The sequence below is a fragment of the Diadema antillarum genome, unplaced genomic scaffold, assembly GCF_040938485.1.
Source record: "Diadema antillarum isolate AM-2024a unplaced genomic scaffold, OU_Dant_1.0 scf00000115, whole genome shotgun sequence".
Taxonomy (NCBI): Eukaryota; Metazoa; Echinodermata; class Echinoidea; order Diadematoida; family Diadematidae; genus Diadema; species Diadema antillarum.
Genome location: NW_027271004.1, coordinates 2992715 through 3014215, shown reverse-complemented (window position 1 = coordinate 3014215; position 21501 = coordinate 2992715). Strand labels below are relative to the sequence as shown.

At 40.3% G+C, this 21501-nt stretch overlaps 1 protein-coding gene across 1 annotated transcript; it reads right to left on the bottom strand.

The window, feature by feature from the left end:
* Positions 1-429: 429 nt before the first annotated feature.
* On the bottom strand, positions 430-20946 carry LOC139719844 (protein O-mannosyl-transferase 1-like). The gene is made up of 17 exons (XM_071631228.1): positions 20565-20946; positions 17801-17955; positions 17090-17236; positions 15761-15869; positions 14827-14892; positions 13860-13953; positions 12479-12691; positions 11373-11498; positions 10665-10795; positions 10093-10189; positions 8211-8303; positions 7489-7603; positions 5598-5665; positions 4492-4608; positions 3770-3896; positions 2893-3067; positions 430-613 (listed from the first exon to the last, which is right to left on the bottom strand). The coding sequence occupies exons 1-17, from the start codon at positions 20852-20854 to the stop codon at positions 430-432; spliced, it is 2307 nt and encodes a 768-aa protein (XP_071487329.1). The 5' UTR covers positions 20855-20946.
* Between the last annotated feature and the right edge of the window lie 555 nt (positions 20947-21501).

Genomic DNA, 21501 nt, shown 5'->3' with positions numbered 1-21501 from the left:
ATCTCCACATGACTAAAGGGATGATTTCCATGATAAAATAACAAAAATATTGAACGCATCAGCATACATGTTGGCCACATGCGTTTCCAGAAAGTGTTTTTGAATACTTAAAACTTTGTAAAAGACACCTCCCTTGCACATACAAGTAACTTAGTACAACAAGATGCACACCACATATACACAGACAAAGCTTATAAGACAAACATGAGACAAACACATTGACATGGAATTTCATTCCTTGGATGTGTGAAGCTCTTAGGCTATGAAAATCACCTAGCCCATACTCCAAACATGAATACCACTTCACCACAACAAAAACCAGATGGTAAAATAAAGCACATTAAAACTCCATTATGAATGAGTAAACACTCAAAACAATAAAACAAGGAATCATATTCCTTTTATGATGTCAGCAGTCATGTGGACGACCTAACTGATCATCTTCCCATGAACAAGGAAGCCCCAGTCTTCGTTCCAGCGCAGTTCCTCGATCTCCTCCTCGGACAACGCCCTCGTGCCGTAGCAGAGGGGCAGGAAGGCCTTGAAGGTCAGCAGGACAGAGGTCAGCCAGACGGCCAAGAGGCTGAGAAAGATGCTCCGCTGCGCTGCACTCCTGGAGATTTTCAATGGAACGGGAAAGAACTTCTTTGATCACCCTCTCCTTACATTTTCAAAGCGTGTGGATGATCAGGGCCCTGTTTCATAAAAGAGATGTCAGGATGGCAACTCTTGCTGGAATGGCAACTTCCCACAGCAACAGCCAATCAGGAAGCTGGATTCTTGTTGTTACCATGACAATTGCCATTCCAGCAAGAGTTGCTATCATGTCAACTTCTTATGAAATAGGGCCCTGATGTTGAAATGTACTTATGAAAGCTGCTGATTTATTGGCAGTGTAGGAGGACTCCAAACAGGAGCAAATCGAAGGCCACTATTTTGCATTATATTTTGTGAGTACAATCTTTCACCAAATGGGACAAGATAATTACACAAGTAGTAGATTTTGTTTGAGACCTATACTGACAGAAGGAAAAATATTAATTATCCCTTTTCATAAGAATAGTTAGTGCATGATGTCCCCTCTTGTTGACAATATGTACAGTGTATTTGTGTTCCAGGAGGCAATATTTTTGTGAGTTGTTAATATCGCCAATGTCAGTCGACTTTTGAAATCCGTAAAATATTAAAACACTGCAAAAAATACCATGCATACACTACGGTAAAATTGGATATTTCCGCGCAACTAATTTTTCGCGCTTGGCCAGATAAGAAGAGTTTCGCATGTTTTAAATTCCGCGGTATCAAGACATCAACTACAGGATCATATGGCAAGCAAAAATATTTGTGTGCTTTTATTTTCGCGCTAGTTTCTGATTGCGCGAAATGCGTGAAAATTTCAACTCTGCGAAAATTTCCACTTTTACAGTAGTCTCTTGGCTAAATGTTTGAATATGTATATGCATGTAAATATATGATATATTTTCATTTTTGAAGTGCCATGAGCACTGAAAAGTGGACCTGTGCACTATACAAATAGCCACTATTATTATCATTATTATTATTATTACTATTATTACTAAACAAACACCTGTACAGGGTATGTATAGATAATCAGAGAGTTTGGAAAGCCAACACACATACCATAATTATGTAGAAATTCTGTTGTCACTAGGAGCATTATATATCAGATTTATAACTGCCAAACAAATGAGTAGTGTGGTTCTCCTGCTGCAGCATTCATACGACCATCAATGTCTCATTTGCAGATCCTCATTAAAGGTTAATTACGTCTTTATTTATCCAGGGTCGTCTCTTCAGTTTTACCACAAGGGGGCCCTGCTATTATTATTACTCTAGCATTACCAGGTACCCATCTATACACCTGGGTCGAGAGGGACATAGTGGGTAAAAACATCTTGTCCAAGGATGTAAGCACTTGGCAGGAATTGAACTTGCTGTGGGTCCTCCAGTTGGTAGTCGGGAGTCACATCCACCATTGTACGCAACAGTGCCCCCATTCTACGCGGTATGATCATTCACTATTAGAAGACATGTTCCCTGATCCAGAATACGATAAATTTCATCATCTCTCAACAAAGTTCCACAAGCTCAATGGGATGAATACACAGTATGGGCTGGCCAATTTGCATCATCCCTTTGCTTCCCCCTCCCTTTATGAATGTTAGCAGTACTAGTCAATGTACCCGTGGAGTGCTGAATCAGCCGAAGTGGGGCATGGGGGGGGGGGGGGGGGGGGGGCTATGATGAAGTTATCGCAGTAGTTTGGTATTGGTTGATAAATTGGTGGAGTCTCATGAAATCTGCTATAGGGAAATGTCGTGTGACATGGGCTTGTCCAACAGAAAGGAGTGGAATGATCCGTACTATCAGAGAGTACATGTATCATGCTTGTTTGGCTTGGGGATTCTCCCAGAAATGGTCAAGGTCACTGGGTCAATGAAGGTCAAATAACTGTTTTGCGCTACTCCTTGGTCCGATCTTGGCCACACTTGCTGGAAGCGTAAGTAGGCCTACACCTAGGGAAATCCCCATTGAGGATATTTCTGGGGGAATCCCCATATAAGTAGGCCTACGCCTGGGAAATCCCGATTGAGGATATTTCTGGAGGAATCCCAAGGAGTAGCGAAAAACAGTTATTTGACCTTTGACCCCAGTGACCTTGACCTTTCCAAAAATGAACCCCTCAAGGGCAATTTCGCAGTGAACCTGCATCCACCCACTAAGTTTGATGGAGATCGGACCAAGGACCTGGGAGGAGTAGAGGAACATACAGACAGACAGACAGACAAACATTGCTCGAATTATAGTATGATTCCTGCTAATGTGACTTACACAATATTAGTGTTAGCAATGTTCTGTAAATGTTCTTACCTTAGGACGTGCATGTAGACAATTTCAGTCAAGGACGCCAGGAGCAGAATTTTGCACAGGAGGGCCGGCAAGTAGTGGTGCAGGAAGAGCGTGCGATCCATGGCGAAGTACGGCAGGTAGTTCAGCAGCCAGGCAACAAAGAGGGCGCCTGTCAAAAGAAGCCTCATCCATTCATCTAAATGAGGGAGAGAAACAGATGAATGGATAGACAGATAGATAGACAGATAGAGGAGAGATAAAAAGAGATAGGCAGACAAACAGATCCATTTTATATCGGGAAGATACAAACATATTTTTACAATCATGGAACGTCAGAATGAATGAATAAAACTTTGAAAAGTTTATTAGAAAGCATTCAGTGCCTACATCGGGGGGGGGGGGGGAGGGGTTGGGTGGCACTTCTATGATTGTTCCAACATCAAAGTAAAAAGTGTCTTAAAAGAATGGTATAGTTTTGGTTGAGACAGGGCTTCAAGTTTACAAATTTTTTGTGAGATAATCATAGATATCTATTGAGAAACATGAAAGCACATATAACTTTGAGAGTTGTAAAAGTTTATTTGATGAAGATCAGTTATAAAGGGGCTGAGATATCCAAAACAACACAATCCTAATAAAAAATGGGACCTACCTTTCATTAGGATCACTCTGTTTTACTTTGTTTGGGATATCTCAGCCTTTTTAAAACCAATCTTCATCAAATAAACTTTGAATTCCTTGTAGAATTGTATGCTCTTTAATATTTCATAAGAGTAGCTTTTAATAATCTCGCAAAAAGTTAGAAGCTGAATCCCCTTCTCAATCAATACTATACCATCCCTTTAATCATGATGTGACAACAAACACACAGAGAGACAAGCAAATGAGATGCCCTTACCTCTGCTTAGGTCACTGCAGGCTCTTTGATACCTCAGTGTAAATATCACCGTGACGACAAGGTAGACGACAATTCCAACATTCGCCGACCACCATAGGACTGCATTGCCAAGAAAATGAATCTGAGCCTTACGGTTGAAAAAATCAAAATGAAGGGGAAAGATAAGAGATACAAAACGTTAAGGTAATCCTAGGGAGTTACATTCATTATTGTTGTCCTGGTCCTTTCAGGAACTACACTTGTCCTCATTCAAACTAAATTCGATACTTACGTTTTTTTAGATAATGAGGCTGTGTACAAGAAACACTATTCATAACATTCATGACTATTCATATTCAAGTCTCTTTGCACATCTAGCTAGTCACCATACACAACGCATATGTGATCGGTGGGTTGGAAGAAAGGAAAACAGGACCACTGCATTTCATGTGACTTCTGACAGTTGGTGTAATTTTCCCATGACATATGACAAAACATATCAACATACTCACCTACTTTTTCAGACAAATATTGCATAATTTATCAACTGTACCAACAAAATTTATGATTAATCATTATCAGATTAATTCTGGTTGAAATAAAATTGCCAATGATGATGATGATGATGATGATAATGATAATGATAGTAGTAGTAGTAATGACAATCATTAACGATAACAATAGACACAACAGTACTAATTCCATTCATAATATAAGAATTACTATCCTGAGAGCTAACTTACATTGGAGTTGCTATCCATCCAGTAGGCAATACCCCTCTCCATTAGTGGCCATTCAATGGGGTCTGACCGATACTTGTGGTCATCGACCACCATCTTATTTGCTTCCAACATCTTCCACTATGGAAAAAAAAGAAGAAAACATCATAAGAAAAACATATTACCGTACTTCACAAAACACAAAATAATGTAACATGATCATCAAGGATAATAACGGTAATATAACATGGTCTTTTTTTAAAATCTAGCATAACCTCTGCAGTGTTGCCAATGCTCTATCAGATTGCCCTGCCAGTATCATTACCCTAGCTAGCATTGCCAGGTATATTTTCTTTTTATAACAACTCGGTCATGGGGACATGGTGGGTAAAAACATCTTGTCCAAGGAAGCAGGTCCTTGATGGGAATTGAACTCAGGACCTCCCACTGAACGTCAAGAGTCTTTTCCACTACGCCATAGCTCCCGTACATTACTCATTACAAATAAGGACACCTCATGATGCTGAAGGACAGAACATCACTCACTAGATAACTTTCATGGTATTAAGGGACAAATCAGAACACACATAGAAAATCCATGGTACTTCAAGATCAAACATCCTATTCAAGGGCGATGTTAGTATCTGCATGGGACGATGACAGAGGGAATAAAAGACGGCGATTATCCCATGCTTCCATTAAGGATAAAAAACCCCAAACAATACATATACAATCTGCCCATGTGAGCTATTGTTGAGCGAGGTGAACTTATCAAGGGGAAGTATGCCATGTGAGGTTTGACGTATGTAGATGCCTCATAAGCATATTTCAATACAACTATCAGTCTCACTTTGCACTGCTTTTCTAGGGTAAGTAGAGGAAAATGAAAAACAATGAGTTTCAAATATCACACCACAAACAACCTTGCACCAACTGATGGAGAATGTCATCACCCAAGATGGAAGAAAGCTTGAAAGTTAGATTTGCTGTATATGGATTTTGCATAGACAAACAAAGTCACATAAAACTAAGAAATTATTACACATTCTTACCAGAACAAGTACACACACACACACACACACACACACACACACACACAAATGAGTTCACAGAGAATGTCAGATACTTGCCTGCAACTCCCAAAATTTGCTGAAGAATCCAATTTCTCTTGCCTCTCTCCATGTTTCTTCTTCACTATCTACATAAAGAATGGAATATGAAGACACAACACATGGAATCTTTATATCACATTCCACCTCATTCATGAGAGTTTATACTGCGTAGGTTGCCATGTCTAAGTAACAGGAAATGCATCAGATACATCAGATCAAATGCAACAATTGGCTTATTTCATCAGAGATTTTTCTAGATTTCTCCTGCTTATGAACATAAATGCTTTAATAGAGAATTATGCATCTGTGTCTGGAAATTCTCATCGGGGTAAATGGATTCACCATCACTATATTTGGTCAATTTGTAATTAACTAGTCAATGTACCCGGGGAGTGCTCAATCAGCCGAAGTGGGGCATGGGGGGGGGGGGGGGGGGGGGGGGGGGGGGGGCTATGATGAAGTTATCGCAGTAGTTTGGTATGTACTTACAATTTAAGTGAGAACTTCTCTGTATACAACATTATCTGTATATCGTCGATGGGGTGACAAGACCTCGTATCTCAAAAATGTCAAAATTTTTTTTTTTTGGCTTAATGGTCAAATAATGGGTCAAGTGATGTCTTGGCCAAATCCCAACTGTCTTACTCCAAAAATGAAGCCACCATGACATGTCAAAGGAAAGGCTTTCCCATTCACTACAGTGCTTTGGCCACCATGTTTTTTTGCTCTCCTGAACATTTGTCATTTTTGAGATACGAGGTCTTGTTACCCCAGCGACGATATGTGCCTTCTTTGCCAGGGAAATGTCCATTTGAAGTGATAATTTTGATGTTGTTGAAATCTGCAATAGGGAAATGTCGTGTGACATGGGCTTGTCCAACAGAAAGGAGTGGAATGATCCGTACTATCAGAGAGTACATGTATCATGCTTGTTTGGCTTCAGCCAGTGCCCAGAAATCCTCTATGGGGATTCCCCCAGAAATGGTCAAGGTCACTGGGTCAACGGAGGTCAAATAACTGTTTTGCGCTACTCCTTGGTCCGATCTTGGCCAAACTTGCTGGAAGCATAAGTAGGCCTACACCTGGGAAATCCCCATTGAGGATATTTCTGGGGGGAATCCCCATATAAGTAGGCCTACACCTGAGAAATCCCCATTGCGGATATTTCGGGGGAATCCCAAGGAATAGCGAAAAACAGTTATTTGACCTTTGACCCCAGTGACCTTGACCTTTCCAAAAATGAACCCCTCAAGGGCAATTTCGCGGTGAACCTGCATCCACCCACTAAGTTTGATGGAGATCGGACCAAGGACCTGGGAGGAGTAGAGGAACATACAGACAAACAGACAGACAGACAGACAAACGTTGCTCGAATTACAGTATGATTATTTTCAATTTGTCTATTACATCATAACTTACATATTCATCCATTCATCCTTCAACCTTCAAATTAATCTTTACCTCGCTTTACAAACACACACACACACACACACACACACAAATAGACACAGACACAGACACAAACAGACAAACAGACAGACAGACACACACATAATCACTCAAACACACGCACACACACACACACACACACACACACACACACTCACACACAAAAAAAAAATATCGAAAGCAGAAATACACATGGTCTTTCTTTCAGTCAGTCAGTACTGTACTTTTGTATGCAACTTTGTATGTATTTTGTATTGTTTTTATGCAGAGCCCCCTTGGTAAATCAGTTTTTTAACTGAAAAGGCTATCCTGTGAAAATAAAACGGAATAAATAAAATGAAAATCAAAGGTGGCCTGGTAAATATGGACAAATTGCTGAAAGCAGTCTTCTCTGGGATTTAACTAATTCCACAGTGCCATATCCACTAACTTCTCCTTTCTACAGAGAAATACTCCATACCGATGGAGTACTTGTGCTCCTCCACATTCCAGATGTTGGCATCCTGGGACAGCATCTTGTCTGTGGCCACCTCCAGCTGGTGGAAACCCCAGTCGGGCAGCTGCTGACCGGTCAGCTGGAGAAGAGAATGGACAATCCCTATCGGTCAGCAATAACATTGTCCACACACAACAAACTCATTACAATCATTATAATGTAAATAGACCCAGATACAAAGAAATAAGTTACCCATTTTGTCAAAATGTATGTGGCAGCCAAACATCTAAGACAATGTTGGTCAGTCTCACTCTGGTTTTTGGACTGGGATGACAACTTTAGCTACATCTGAGTATGCACGAGAGCTTAGAACTGTTAAGATATCCAGAATAGCTTCAAATATTGACAGTTTCTGATCCTCTGTCTTCTCAAAATGGAGAAATAATGTTGTAGAAATGATTGTAACAATATCAAAGTTGAAGTTGAATAGTATATTAAATGCATATATGATGCATCATAATTATGAACTGCAAGAAAAAGAATATGAAAAAGTTCCAGGATCTCACTGACCCATTGATGTGGCAATTCTTCAATGCTGTGCAATCAAAATGGAATGAAAAGTCATGTAGTTTGATTGCATGAAAATAATTGATACGTTTGTTCAATATGCATGACTCCATTTTTGTTACAATGCAAGGAGCGGTGATATCATTTTGACCGCTTGTGGAATTTTAAAGCTGACTTACCTTAATGGCTTGAGAGGTGTTGACATGTATCAATCTGATGTGAGAATGGATGGCATTCCATACATTGCCCTGGGTGTCACCATTTACAATTTCCTGGAGAAGAAAACGAAGATAAAAAGTGATATACATGACTGCATCTTAATATCAGCAGCTAGTGTCCGTGTACATCTCATCCCTAAAGCCCCTTTTACACTTTCACAGATTGCTTCACGGATGACCACAGATCGTCATCCGTGGTGTTCCGGCACGCAAAATATTGATTTTCCTATCAATGCCGGTGTGGATACGATCCCAACTGGGTGTCTACACGGATAAGTGCGGAGGCTACATGGACAAGTATGGTGCCTACACGGACAAACAAGGAATGAACGCGGGCCACAGCGGAAACGATACGGAGCTAACATAGATATCAAAGAAGAGCACGGATGCAACTTGGTCCCTTCGTGATCTTTACAGGGATTTCCCAAAAATGTTGATGGAATGAATTTGCTTTTGCTTTTGATACTTAATCAGCATGCCTCCTGAGCTAAGTATAACAAGCACACCAGAAAATCTGCAGCAACCTACATACGTCTCTGCTTTTCGACATCATAATGGCAAATCTCTTTGTTGCAAACTCTCATTTTGCCGAAACATCATGACATAAACATAGCAAAACAAAACAAAACAAATCAAGACACACACACAAAAACAGTGAGGAGGTGTGTGTGGGTCACTGAAGTTTCTCAGGCGGCCACTACACGGACAGTATGAGGGATTGATGGCTGAACTGATGGGATAAGGTGTGAGCCAATTTCATGGACTTTATGAGCTTATATTGGCAAAATACACAAATTTTTCATCCCGGATGGATCTGATGCTAATACGGACGTCCCGATGTCTTTACGGATTGTCCCGGAATGAGTACGGAGGCAATATGGAGTAGATGGTGCCAACAAGGAAGAGTTCGTATTGATTTTCATCCATGATGTCCGGGATAAAAAATTAAGCAAGCTTAATCTTTTCCGCGGACATGCCGGATGATCAAGGAGAATGGCGGATGACTTTACGGAGTCAACACGGTCATGCCGGAAACAGTACGGGTGATCCCGGATCGCCGATCCGTGGTCATCCATGATGCGATCTGTGAAGTGTAAAAGGGGCTATAGTGACGCCAGTTTTGAGCATGAGTCAGATACTCCTCAAGTAAAGACAGATCGAGAGTCAATTGTTTAAACACTCTATAGATTTAAATGCTACGGACTGTCAGCCCTTTTGTAGAGAATCTCGAATTCCATGGCATATTTCTACATTCACACATACACATATGCATATTCATCTACAATTAGATATGTGCATAAATTTGTATTTATGCATGACAGATCTACCAATGTATCTACATCTGTATCCATGTGTGTCTAGAACAACAATAAACAGACATTGAATGAATATATGTGTACTCTTGGCAAAGTAGCCAAATGGGCAGAAGGACAGACAGAAGGACAGACAGACAGACAGACAGACAGACAGACAGTCAGAAAAGCAAAACTTGATAACAGCATTGCAGGATTCTAAGGGATGAAAAGACATATTTTTGGTGGAAAAGTAGTATCTTTCCCTTTTCTGCAATAGACAAATTCAGTATTATGATTTTCTTCTTTTTTTGGGGGGGGGAGTAAAATAATTTTCTCGGAAACCTGCAGTATCTTTGGTTTAAAAAAAAGAAAAAAAAAGAAGTGCAAAATACTGCAAAAAAAGAAAAAAAAAAAAAAAAAAGGAATCAGCTGTCATCTCTGGGCAGAAAGGAAAAGACATGGCATAGAGATGAAAACATACCAGTAAAAGTGATAAGAAGATAGTGAGAAATAGAGAGTCTGAATCAAGCAGCCCCCTTGCAACTCACCACCTTCCAGAGGTCCTGGGCGGGGAAGGAGATGTTGTAGTCAATGTAGCAGGAGACCTCCATGAACTGGGGCGACATTGGGGCTGCCACGTCGTGGCTGAAGACAAAAAAACAAAACAAATAGCAAGCCAGACACTATACACTGAAATCAACAGCTGAAACTCTCAAAGGAACCCACGGAAGAGCAGATGTGTTTCGTTAATGCCACTAAATTTACGCAATCCCTCGTTTCACTTGCATATCCGTCTTCATATTCTTCTTTTTTCCCTTTATGATCTTATCTTTATGAAGTGAGTTAGCAATGAAAACAAATTAAAAAAACAAACAAACATCAGCCCAATTTCCATGTAGGAGCACAGCTGATTGACAGTTGCATAATTCATTATCATTTTTGTTTTGTCTTTTTTGCATATCATTTTATCACTAGTTCATCACTCATAGTGTAGAAAAGAACCGACAGACTACTTCAAGCAACTTACAATAAGATGTTAGCACAAAACAGCAAGTCCTTGTATTCTCAAGATGGATAAAAAATCTGTTGCTAGGTAACAGGCGGAGGAGCCACAGCTCACCTGTTCAGCCTGCGTCCCGTCATCCCGTGTACCAGCTGGATGATGTCTCCATGCCTGACCGGTCTGGGCGGGTCTTCCACTCCTAGCGACAGCTGACGGGGGTCCTTCACTATCCACCAGTTGTTCACATCCTGCGAAGATACGATGACAGCAAAATTTCATAAAACGGTCATGAATCCTCACAAGAAATGAACTTCATGCAGCCTCCTGATGCAGCATCTTACCCACTTCTGGTTTCATATTTCCTGATGCCGCTAAGCCCCTGTGTGTAATACAAGGAGACAATATGCTGCAAACACATAAGTGGTTTACCTATACTTACCTATACCAAAATTAAGGAAAGAAAGTTTTACATAAAAAGAAACCAAATTTAAAAACATTCCCCCCCCCCTCCAAAAAAAAAAAACACACACAATAAAACAATAATTATGATAATTGTAATGCAAAGTTTTCTGAAGTTGCTCATTAACGTTGCAGTTATTGGATAAACTATTTTGAGAAATTAGATGTTAGCTCACAAAAATCTTGACAAGCAAATAGTCTATTGATGACATAAAGTCTACAGAGTGCTTGTAAAATGTAAAATGTTTCTCTCAACTCTAAGACATCCTTACTCTAGCTTAAATCCGACCCCTTCCCGCCCCCCCCCCCAAAAAAAAATCTGACTATAAATACATCTAGAGAGTTTCCTCTTTGCAGATACCATACCTTGAATGAATAACACGTGACCTGCTGCTGTAGGCTGCTACCTCGACTCTCTGAATACCGCAGTGGGTATGTGTTGGCATGGGAGTGGAGCCAGCACACTGAACCATGAGTGTGACGAAGCGTAATCTAAGAGCATGAATGAAACAGAGAACTGTGATAAAAATCTGGTTCTAGATTTGCAGGCATTATCAACCAGTCATACATGTTAATAAATTATGTATTAAAACCTGACTAAACATATCTTTTTATTTTCTTTTACAACACTAACAGCTAAAAGCCATTCACTAAGACAGATCTACTTGTATTAAAAACTTGAGGTGCAATCAGTTTTGATCAATGCCATGAAATGATTTTAAAGACCCAAAGATCATCATAAATAAGACTATAGCAAAAACACAACATGATTGCTTGCCAAAATCTGCTCTTAAGATGCGTTCTTCTTTTGATATCAGACATACCAGTCCCACTCTTAGTATACAAATGACGCACAGGTCTGAGTGCGTCAGTCGGAATTGTGTGCATAAGGTAACTATGGAATGCTTAACCCACGAGGCGAAGCCGAGTGGGTTTAGGCTAAATTCCATAGTTACCGCATGCACACTATATTCCGACTGACGCACGAAAAGACATGTGCGTCATCTGACTTATAGAATGGGTAATTTTCTCGTCAAAAACCTATTTTTTTTATCGTGTTACCCGATGACAAAATTACTGGATGCATTTCCTTTTGGCTTGCCGTAAACGAGCATGCATCAGTTTTTACTGGACGCACGGCCAGCCATGCATCAGTATTTACTGGACGCATGGCCAACCTGAGTGCGCGAACACTTGCTTAGTGCGCAAACCTTTGTTACAAGTACGCGTACTCTTGCTACAAGTGCGCGATAACATGTTTACCACTGTGACTCAGCGTACGTAGCGTGCGGCCAGTAAAAATCAACACATAGCTCTCGACCAATCAGATTGCAGGATTCTCGCTACCCATTCTATAATATATTCTGTGTGTTCAGGAACTTTTGATTGTGCACAGCGATATCCAAAGGGACTACATTTAAAAAACAAACAAACAACTTGTAACCTCACATGTGCAGAGATGTGTGACTGACCTGTGAGCCAAACGCAACCTCCGTCGGCTGACCCCTGGTAATGTTGGACAAGCCGCCCTGAAGTGATGCCTGGAAGGCGCTGCTCATGCGGTTGTCATGGGGACCGCTCCGATGGAGGACACCAAGGTGGACGTAGAATATGCAGGAGTACAGGACCATGGGGAGCCCTACTAGGAGCATGACTCTGGCCAACGTGTGTTTCAATAGGTGGGACTGATGTAGGATAAAACAGTTTGTTATATAAGGAGTAGCGACCATGATATCACAGCACAAGGGATATTTGCATCTGACATTTTCTCAGTAGTAAGTACTGATAATGGAGCATTGTTATGTATTCAGATTTTATATAAATCTCTAAGACAGAAAATTGTCTTTGGCAACCAGATAGTTTGTCCAAATGTGTCCAGCTATGCAACACCTAATGAATGCAAACCAAATCAGACTCTGGTTTATACAAAAGATTCACAAATGCTACACAACAGGTGAGAGAATTGCAACTTACTCAACATTACAAATCCCCTCACTATGCCTACATGTATCTATCATTTTTAATGCAATATTTTTTCTAGCTTTCATGATAATTCTGATCTGTTGCTTGCAAAGGACTTACAAATCCACTAAATTTATTCAACTCCCATAGACTCACAGGCATAAAACAGACGTTCAGGAAAATATTTTACCTTGGCATATCTACTAAAATGTCTTCAGAATTATGACAAAACATTTTCATAAAAATATATCAACATTCTCTAGTACCAGAGCTAATATAGAATACATTGAGAGCATTCTTCAGGCATTGAATTGTAACTTTTCCTCCATCACATAGAATTCCTATGACAACCAACGTGATTGTTTGCCAACGACCTAATGTCTTTATAGACTGACATACATATTGTAATCAGAGACTCCAACCCAAAGCACCTTCTGATCTGGAGATTCTCCCGCCTGAAACCCCCAGCAAACGGGAGATTCCAAGTTGATGTGCGCGAAGCGCGAAATTCCCAGGTTCTAGATGCTCTCTAGTGCTATCTAAGGCTTATTTTTTCAACATACGATAGCAATCCTTTCCAATGGGAGACACAGAGCCAGGGCGGGAGAAATTAAATCATAAGCGGGAGAACGGGAGATTTTGCAAAAATGGGTTTTCGGCGGGAGATCTCCCTTCGAAAACGGGAGAGTTGGAGTCTCTGCGTAATATAGCAACATCTTGTTCTATATGCAATCTCCATTCCAGCTCAAACAGATGCACAGTTGCATCATTATTGGTTACTTGTAAAGCTTTCAAATTCAACTACAGGGAGAAGAGGAAAGAAAGAAACATCAACAAACATTCAAGTGTGCTGTGAAAATGAATTACTCCTCATGAATTCTTAATGCTTACATTTGAGACACTCCTATCACCCACTATGCACCAGTAATCGAACACGACGATGCCAAGGATGACGATCACAGTGAAAACTCCACAGTACTTGATGCTATGTGCCAATAAACAAACAAACAAACCCAAAAAAGAAATCAGGACGAGGATCAAAATATCTGAGATAACAATGCATGGGTGTCTCCAAAAAGAACAGGATGTAATAATTTTAGTGATGATATAGTAGGTGACAGTGCTCGAAATCTTTGATATTCGTAGTAGTAGTACTAGTAGGGTAGGAATTGTTGTATCAATATCAATAATTACGATAACAGTAACAATGTAGACAATGGTGATGACAATGATGATGCTCGTGATAGTAGTAATGACAACGAATATACAACTGATAGGAAGAGTAGCCATAGTCATAGTAGTAGTAGCCTATAATCTATACGGAGGATGCAGCTATTGTCTTTGCCGTTACGCCAAACGTCTGATGTGGCGAGACAATTGCCTTCACTAAGCAATACGCCTGATGCGGCAAGACTACGCACAATTTGAGGTGAGCTAAAACAATTTAGGAGAACTAAAACAATTTGAGGAGAGCCAAAAAAGCCATCAGGTTGGAAGACAGCAGCATGGTGTCCATTAAAATGAATCTGGACTGGGTCAAGAGGGAGTTGTCTGTTTTTGGCAGAAAAATGAGAAGTATCTTCAATATCAGCCTGCTATGTCTATGAATTCAGAACATGTCTGCCTCTGTCCTCAATCTTTCCTTTTCTATTTTAATAATGGCACTCTTTCTCATCTTCCACTTTCAACTCTTTTAATCTCTTCACATTCCACGCACATTGAGGCCTTGCCACATTTACTATATGTCGTATGAGAACAGGTACAATTAATCTTGTCATTGCAGCTCTCCACATGCCCATGCACACACATGTACATGTGCAATGTGAGTAGTGTGTGCCTCGTTCTCCATTTTGCATACCTGACAGAACACGTGGTGAAGACTCCGAGGGATACCAGCCACAGCCACCAGTGGAGGGTGAACGCCCTGTCGTGACAACGTCGAGATGGAAGAAGACAGAGACGACAAGAAGCTCAGTCATCGATGTCGCATCACTTTACAATATTTCACATCTCATTTTTGAAAAGAGCTTCCCACATTTGTTGTTTTTGTTCTTTTTTAACAAAAGAGACATCCTTCACAGTTCCCTGGCATGTGCCCTCTTTTTTTTTTCTCTTTGTTTTTGACATAATGTATTATGCCACAAGTAATCTGTGTCTTTATGGCAAAATAAACTCTTTGGCCATAATTCACAAAGGTGGTTGAAACTTAGACCATGGTACAAATTTAGACCATGGTCTAAAATAAGCGTGAAATAGGCGTACCGTTGACATGCGTGTATCAATACGCGTTTGCTACTGGACGTCTGTTGGCGTACACAATCTGTCAATCGTATTTACGCAGAAGAAATTCGCATAGACCATGGTTTAAACCATGGTTTAAATTGTACCACGTTTGTGAATTCGGGCCTAAGAGACATAAGAATCAGAGCAAAATGGCCCTTGTTGCGTCATTTCAAAAGAGCTGAACAAGAAAGACTTGTTGTGGAAAAATGTCAAATATTTTTATTTACCACAGCACTCACTATAGGTATTTCAACATGATCAGGTACCATTTCACCATGAGATTAACACTTCTTGTATAACACTAGAATGACTGCCACTGCCACAGCAGATTGTAGGTAACTTTCTTGTTGCCATTTTTGTATATGCTGCGTGTTCACAAAATCTAAAGCCGCTGTGCATCACAACTTGGTGAGGGAGTGCAACAGATAAATTATGCTACCTGGGAGGAGGTACATCATTGCATTAGCGTCATAAATTTAAAGCTGCCTAATCACTCTTGTGCAGGGTACCTGTGATGGAGTTGCCTGAATTTGAGGAGAGCCAAAAAAGCCAGCAGGTTGGAAGACAGCAGCATGGTGTCCATTAGAATGAACCTGGACTGAGTCAAGAGGGAGTTGTCTGTTTTCAGGAGAGAAATGAGAAGTATCGTTATGTTGTATCACCATTTTTGTGCCTCTGTTCCAAATGGTGCCAGAGATATTTCATTTTGGGCTACGTTGTCCGTAATAGTATTGTTGCAATAATATAACAATAACGATATCTTATTGTAACTATGATTATGGTGAAGCTATGAATGCTCATAATTACTATTATCATATCAACAAATATTAGCAATCATAACTATTACAGAGAGATAATTCTGGACCAAAATTATTATTGCTAACAATCATGTCATTCAAAAAATTAATCAAACGTTATGGACTGGACATCAAAATAAGTTCAACTGGTCACTTCATCCATCTACTCATAGGATTAAATAGGGTATGATTCATAAGTAGTAACTTTTGATACCAAAGACAGAAAATCAAAGCTAACCTGTCTACCTAATGATATGAACCTAGCACCTTCTATTAAAGCACTAGAGCTTTTGATGTACAATCTACCCATTTCTTCTTGATCCTACAAAACTCTAAAACAGCAATAACTTTAATACATCATGTTTATTGCTGCTACATCGAGGCACAGACAGAGAGTAGTATGTTTATAGCAGAGCTTGATAATTTGTGGTATAAAGACAACTTCAAGTGGTCACTAACCCGTTGAGGACGAGTCCCGAGTATACTCGGGCAAGTGTCTATGGGAAATGCGTGTTGTAGCAAAATCAGCCCGTCCTCAGTGGGTTAAAGGGATGGTACAGCATTGGTGGAGATGAGAATTGGGCTTTTCACTTTTTGCAAGATACCAAGAAACCACTTATGGAATCATACAGAGCATACCATTCTTACAGGAATTCTAAGTTTATTAGATGAAAATCAGTTATGGAATGGCTGAGACAAAGAAAAACAAAGTAAAACAAACAATCCTAATAAAAGGTTGGTCGCACCTTTTACTAGGATTGCTCTGTTTTGGAGTTCTCAGCCATTTCAAAATCAATTTTCATCAAATTAACGTTGAATCCCTCTTGGAATTATATGCTCTTTCATATTTCATAAGACATTTCTCATTATCTCACCAAAAAATTCTAGAAACCTGAAGTAGGTCTCAACCAAAACTATACAATCCCTTTAACCTATCGAGGATGGACTGATTTTGCTACAACATGCATATTCTATAGACACCTGCCCGAATATACTCGAGACTCGTCTTTAACGGGTTAACATGCTGTGGTAAGTATTTACCACAAAGGACAAGAATGGCCCCAAGGGCAGCTGTCCATTGGTTGAACCCCATCGCCTCCAGTACAAGGTAGCTGAGGGGGGTGAGCAGCGCCCCACACAGGGCTGGAAGAAGCCTCAGATACCAGATTGGAAGATCACAGGGGTACTCTGATGGAGAGATGGTGCAACCAACATCAACAAAGGTAGCATATTTTCATAAGAAGGAAGGGTTGAATATCTGACATGCATTCTACACTTACTATCACATGAAACTTGAATTCTTCATAGCCACTATAATGACCTTAATAACCACATTTTTTTTTCAAAAAATTTTGTTGAAATCTTATCATTGGTGCATATTTCTTTGCCTAGCATCATGTCATGGCACCAACTTATCCATGAAAACTTGATTACAAGGGCTGAACTGCATTAATTATGCACAAGAAGATGGAAAAGCTTGCTATGAGTTTGTTGGAGGGAGGACATAAATTTGACTTTACTAGTAATAAGGCATTAACAGCGAATAAGACTGGAATCTAATTTCTCCTTGATTCAGTGGTGGGTCACAATTCTGCACATTATGCAAGCCATTGCTGCTCATTAATGTCATATTGGTATTACCTGTCCAAAGTTACTAATTTATGTTTTGCAGACTGCAAATTCTTAATCAGAACTTAATACACACAGAACACCTCTTGTTGCAGCCAGAATTTGTTGTGACAAAAACCTCACCGAGTCCTATTTTGTCAAAGGCGAAGTCTCCCTCGAAACCAGAAGCATGTCCCATGACAGCGAGCAATAGCTTCCCCAGTGGTGGATGCACATCAAAGAAAAATATGCCCCGCAGGTAGAAGCTCGTGAATAAACCAAAGTGGGTTTCGTCGAATCTGCAATGTAAATCACATGCAAGTATCAAACTTACATTTATTGCTGACTGGTCTACATGTATGTGGCAACTAAATTAATCACTAACATTTAAGTGTATACTGATGGCTCTGTAGTATTTTACACTAATGGGAAGGTACAAAATGCAACTGTCAGGGAGACTATCCTTAACCCATTCCAAACTGAATTCTGATATGCCCATAGACTCCGTAATAATACGCAGGCCACTATAGGTTGCCGTACAGAAGAGGTTAAGTGGAATACAATTATTTAAAACAAACATAGGGAGTTCTATTGAGCAGTTGCCAAAAGCGTACATTCTTCTTTTTTTTCCCATCGACAGTGCTCCCGGGGAGACAGACAAAACAAGTTTAACCTCACATACCTAACACAAAACCATATATATTTTCAGAGATTGTTTGTTGATTTCAAATTTATAGGCCACAATTTATAGACCAACTTAACAAAGGATGTGGATGTTTCACATGGGTAAGTATGTGTACATACATGTGCGGATATTTCAAATACTACAATGCTGGCACCTATTAACATTGATTTATATATACATATAGGCCTACACATATGTATATCAACTCATGTGAATTAACATCACAAGACAATAGATGAGAGTTGATCAATCTGACCATGATTTGGCCATTCAATAACCGACATAGCCTGTGTTATTTGAAATGTTAATCATATTCATATTTGCAAATAAAATGTCAACATTTTACAGGGGTTTCATTTGACCGAAAGATCGGTCTGTATCTGTCCGTCGGGGAATGTTCCGCGGAGACTGCGTCTGGCTTCACGGATCCCCTCCGTATACAGACCGAAGTCAATGATTGCGGCTCCTGTGTGGAGCAGTAGCGCACAGATCAAACGTTACGATAAACCAAATTTCAGACAGCTTTTTTACATTCAAATAAGTTTGACATGACATGACACATTATGCAGCAATATTTGGGATAAATTTCTCACATTGTGCAATCGAAATACTCACATAAACTCGGCTATAACGCAGAAATTTTATCGATATCGCAATATCGCCGTTCGCGAGCAGTACATCGCCGTTCGCGAGCAGTAAGTCGCCATTTTGAATCTGTAAGCCAACCACATGCGAGGTACGTGTTTTAGTAAAACAAACACGTAGAAACTACCTCGCATGTGATTGGCTAATAGATTCATAGTGTATGTTTCTGCAGTTTGAATGTGACGACGCGACAGGCTGTGTTTTACGTTGGAAATTCTACTAAAATGTTGGATTATTCATTAATCTGGTGAGTTTTATGTATTCTTAAAAAGCTAATTTCACCATACAAGCTTAAATTTGCCGACCTAGGGCCGTGAATTAGACGCAATCGAGAAGGGTGAGGTACCTCACCCAATTTTCCATAGAGACAGTGGTTAAGAACATCCACACAGCAATGGGTATGGTTGGGTGTCCATAATACCGGACACCTAACGTTTTTCTATCAATAGAAACGTGAAAAATCTCACAATTGGCCTGAAATTTTACTCACGTGTGGAGAAAATACTCCGGATTCACAAGCGCGCACTGAAAATGCGATCTGAGGTACGCGCTCTTAGATGGCGGCTTCGAACGCGTGGGGTGTCATTTTTTCCGCACTCAGTTGCCCTGCTCATTTCCACCGACCACCCTGAGAATACGTATAAAGGGCACTTAAATGCGTTTTTTCGACAGGCCGCTGTTTTTTTCTAGCCGTCATTTTTTTCCCAATAATATTTGAATATATTTTGAATCCTTCGATATTACTTTTGAAGGACCGTTTGATGAATTTGAATTGATTTTCATAAGGAAACTTTTCATCGTAATTGAAATAAATTAGATGAGTCGGTTTGTTTTTTCACATTCATTTCTCGTTTTTGCATCAACTCGTACGGTCGTAGCGGGCGACAAAATGTTTATGTCATGTGTATGTGTAACGTGTGTGCTCGATCGTACAAGCGGCGGTGACAATTTTGCGGTCAAAATCGTCAAATTTATTACGGAAGGATACTCTACATCTAACAACGAGTCAGCAAAGGTAGGCCTAGTTATAATATATGTAACGTTAGTTACACGATAAACCTTGTTCGATTTTGCTAAATTTCGGTAATTTAGAGGGAATTACTTAGTTGTTTTCGCCACATTTTACTCGGTAGCGTAGCCAAGTGAATAATCGAACACCGTTGCGCGTAGTCCCATGCGTACATTTTCTTTCTGTACGCGCAATGCCATTATAATGCGCGGCCGGTCGTTATGGACCCGGTCGGTAGGTTGGACACCTACCATACTGCAACCTTCCGTCTGTCTACGGAGGACAGCGTTAATGGCAAAATGTAAAAGAGTCCTCCGGACAGACGGATCTTTCTGTCTAGGGTTGCATCTGTTTTCAAGTGCACGTATCCTCTGTTCAATACATCAATTCCAATTTACAAGGCTCTTTACTTATTTGCATAAACTTATGTGTTCACGTAAATCAATGTGGGTTTTTGCTGCCTACCCATCCATCACTATCAGGCAGGCCGGGCATGGATGGCTTGCAAGCACAACATCATGAGCCAAAAAAATCCAAGTCAACTGCAAGTGCGATCCAAGTATACTTACACCACACCCCTTGGTTGCTCAAGTCTCCACAGACGGGAACCAAACGAGAGAACAGTAAGTAACATGAAAAGGACATTGATGTTTATAGTGACATTCAGAGAAAATGATGCTGCTGTTGCACACGGCTCCCCATCAGGTTCGGAGCCTGTGCATGGCCCGGTGCTGGCGGGCTCGGACTGGCTTCTGTCCCGCTGCTGGGTTCCTCCTCCATCGACGCTCGAGCTTGTTGCATGTTGTTGACGAACTTGTCCTGCGTTCGCCTTAATAGTTCTTACTGTATTTTGCGCCATTTCACCTGTCCCACAAAGCCATGACGATAAAATTATTCATTCACGTTTTACAAATACTGCTGCTCTTTTGCAGAAGATACATAAATATTCCACTGACACAGTTCGTCGATTTCGTGCGATCGGACAGTCACAAAATGTATGAGGCGCCAAATGTTAATTCTTAATTTTTCACAGACGGAAGGTTTCCGACTTCTCTCCTAAAAGTTCGCATCGCGACGGAATCACAAGCAAGGCAAGGTGATGTCGATGTAAAATCGTAAAGCCTCTTTTGAAAAATTAAGAGAAAGCATGCCTTTTTGTTTCAAATATAATATCCAAGCCCTTATTGTAGCCATGATCCTTGGCATTGCACATGTGATGTACATGCATGATACATTCTGTGATGGCTCAATTCAACTCGCATACTCGCCAGCGGGGGGCTCAGGCCCCCCTTTTTGTGCACAATACATGGGAATATATAGGGTGTAACCACTTTGGGCCCCCACTTTTTTACCCCTGAAGTGGCACAAGAAGAAAAAAAAAAATATGATGTAATTAAGTTGCAAGTTGTATCAGAGTGATTTTTTTTTCAAGCTGATGAAACCTTGAAATGGGAGCTTTAGTGCAGGTAAGGATATTTTTTTTTTCTTGCTTGTTTGCACATGAAA

Excerpts from the sequence above, each read along its gene's own strand:
- LOC139719844 (XM_071631228.1), bottom strand. The coding sequence starts at position 20,854 with ATGGCGCAAAATACAGTAAGAACTATTAAGGCGAACGCAGGACAAGTT. Across the intron at positions 17,956-20,564 it reads GAGCAACCAAGGGGTGTGGT|ATTCGACGAAACCCACTTTG; the intron begins GTAAGTATACTT and ends TTTACATTGCAG. Across the intron at positions 10,796-11,372 it reads TCACGTGTTATTCATTCAAG|GATGTGAACAACTGGTGGAT; the intron begins GTATGGTATCTG and ends GTATCTTCGCAG.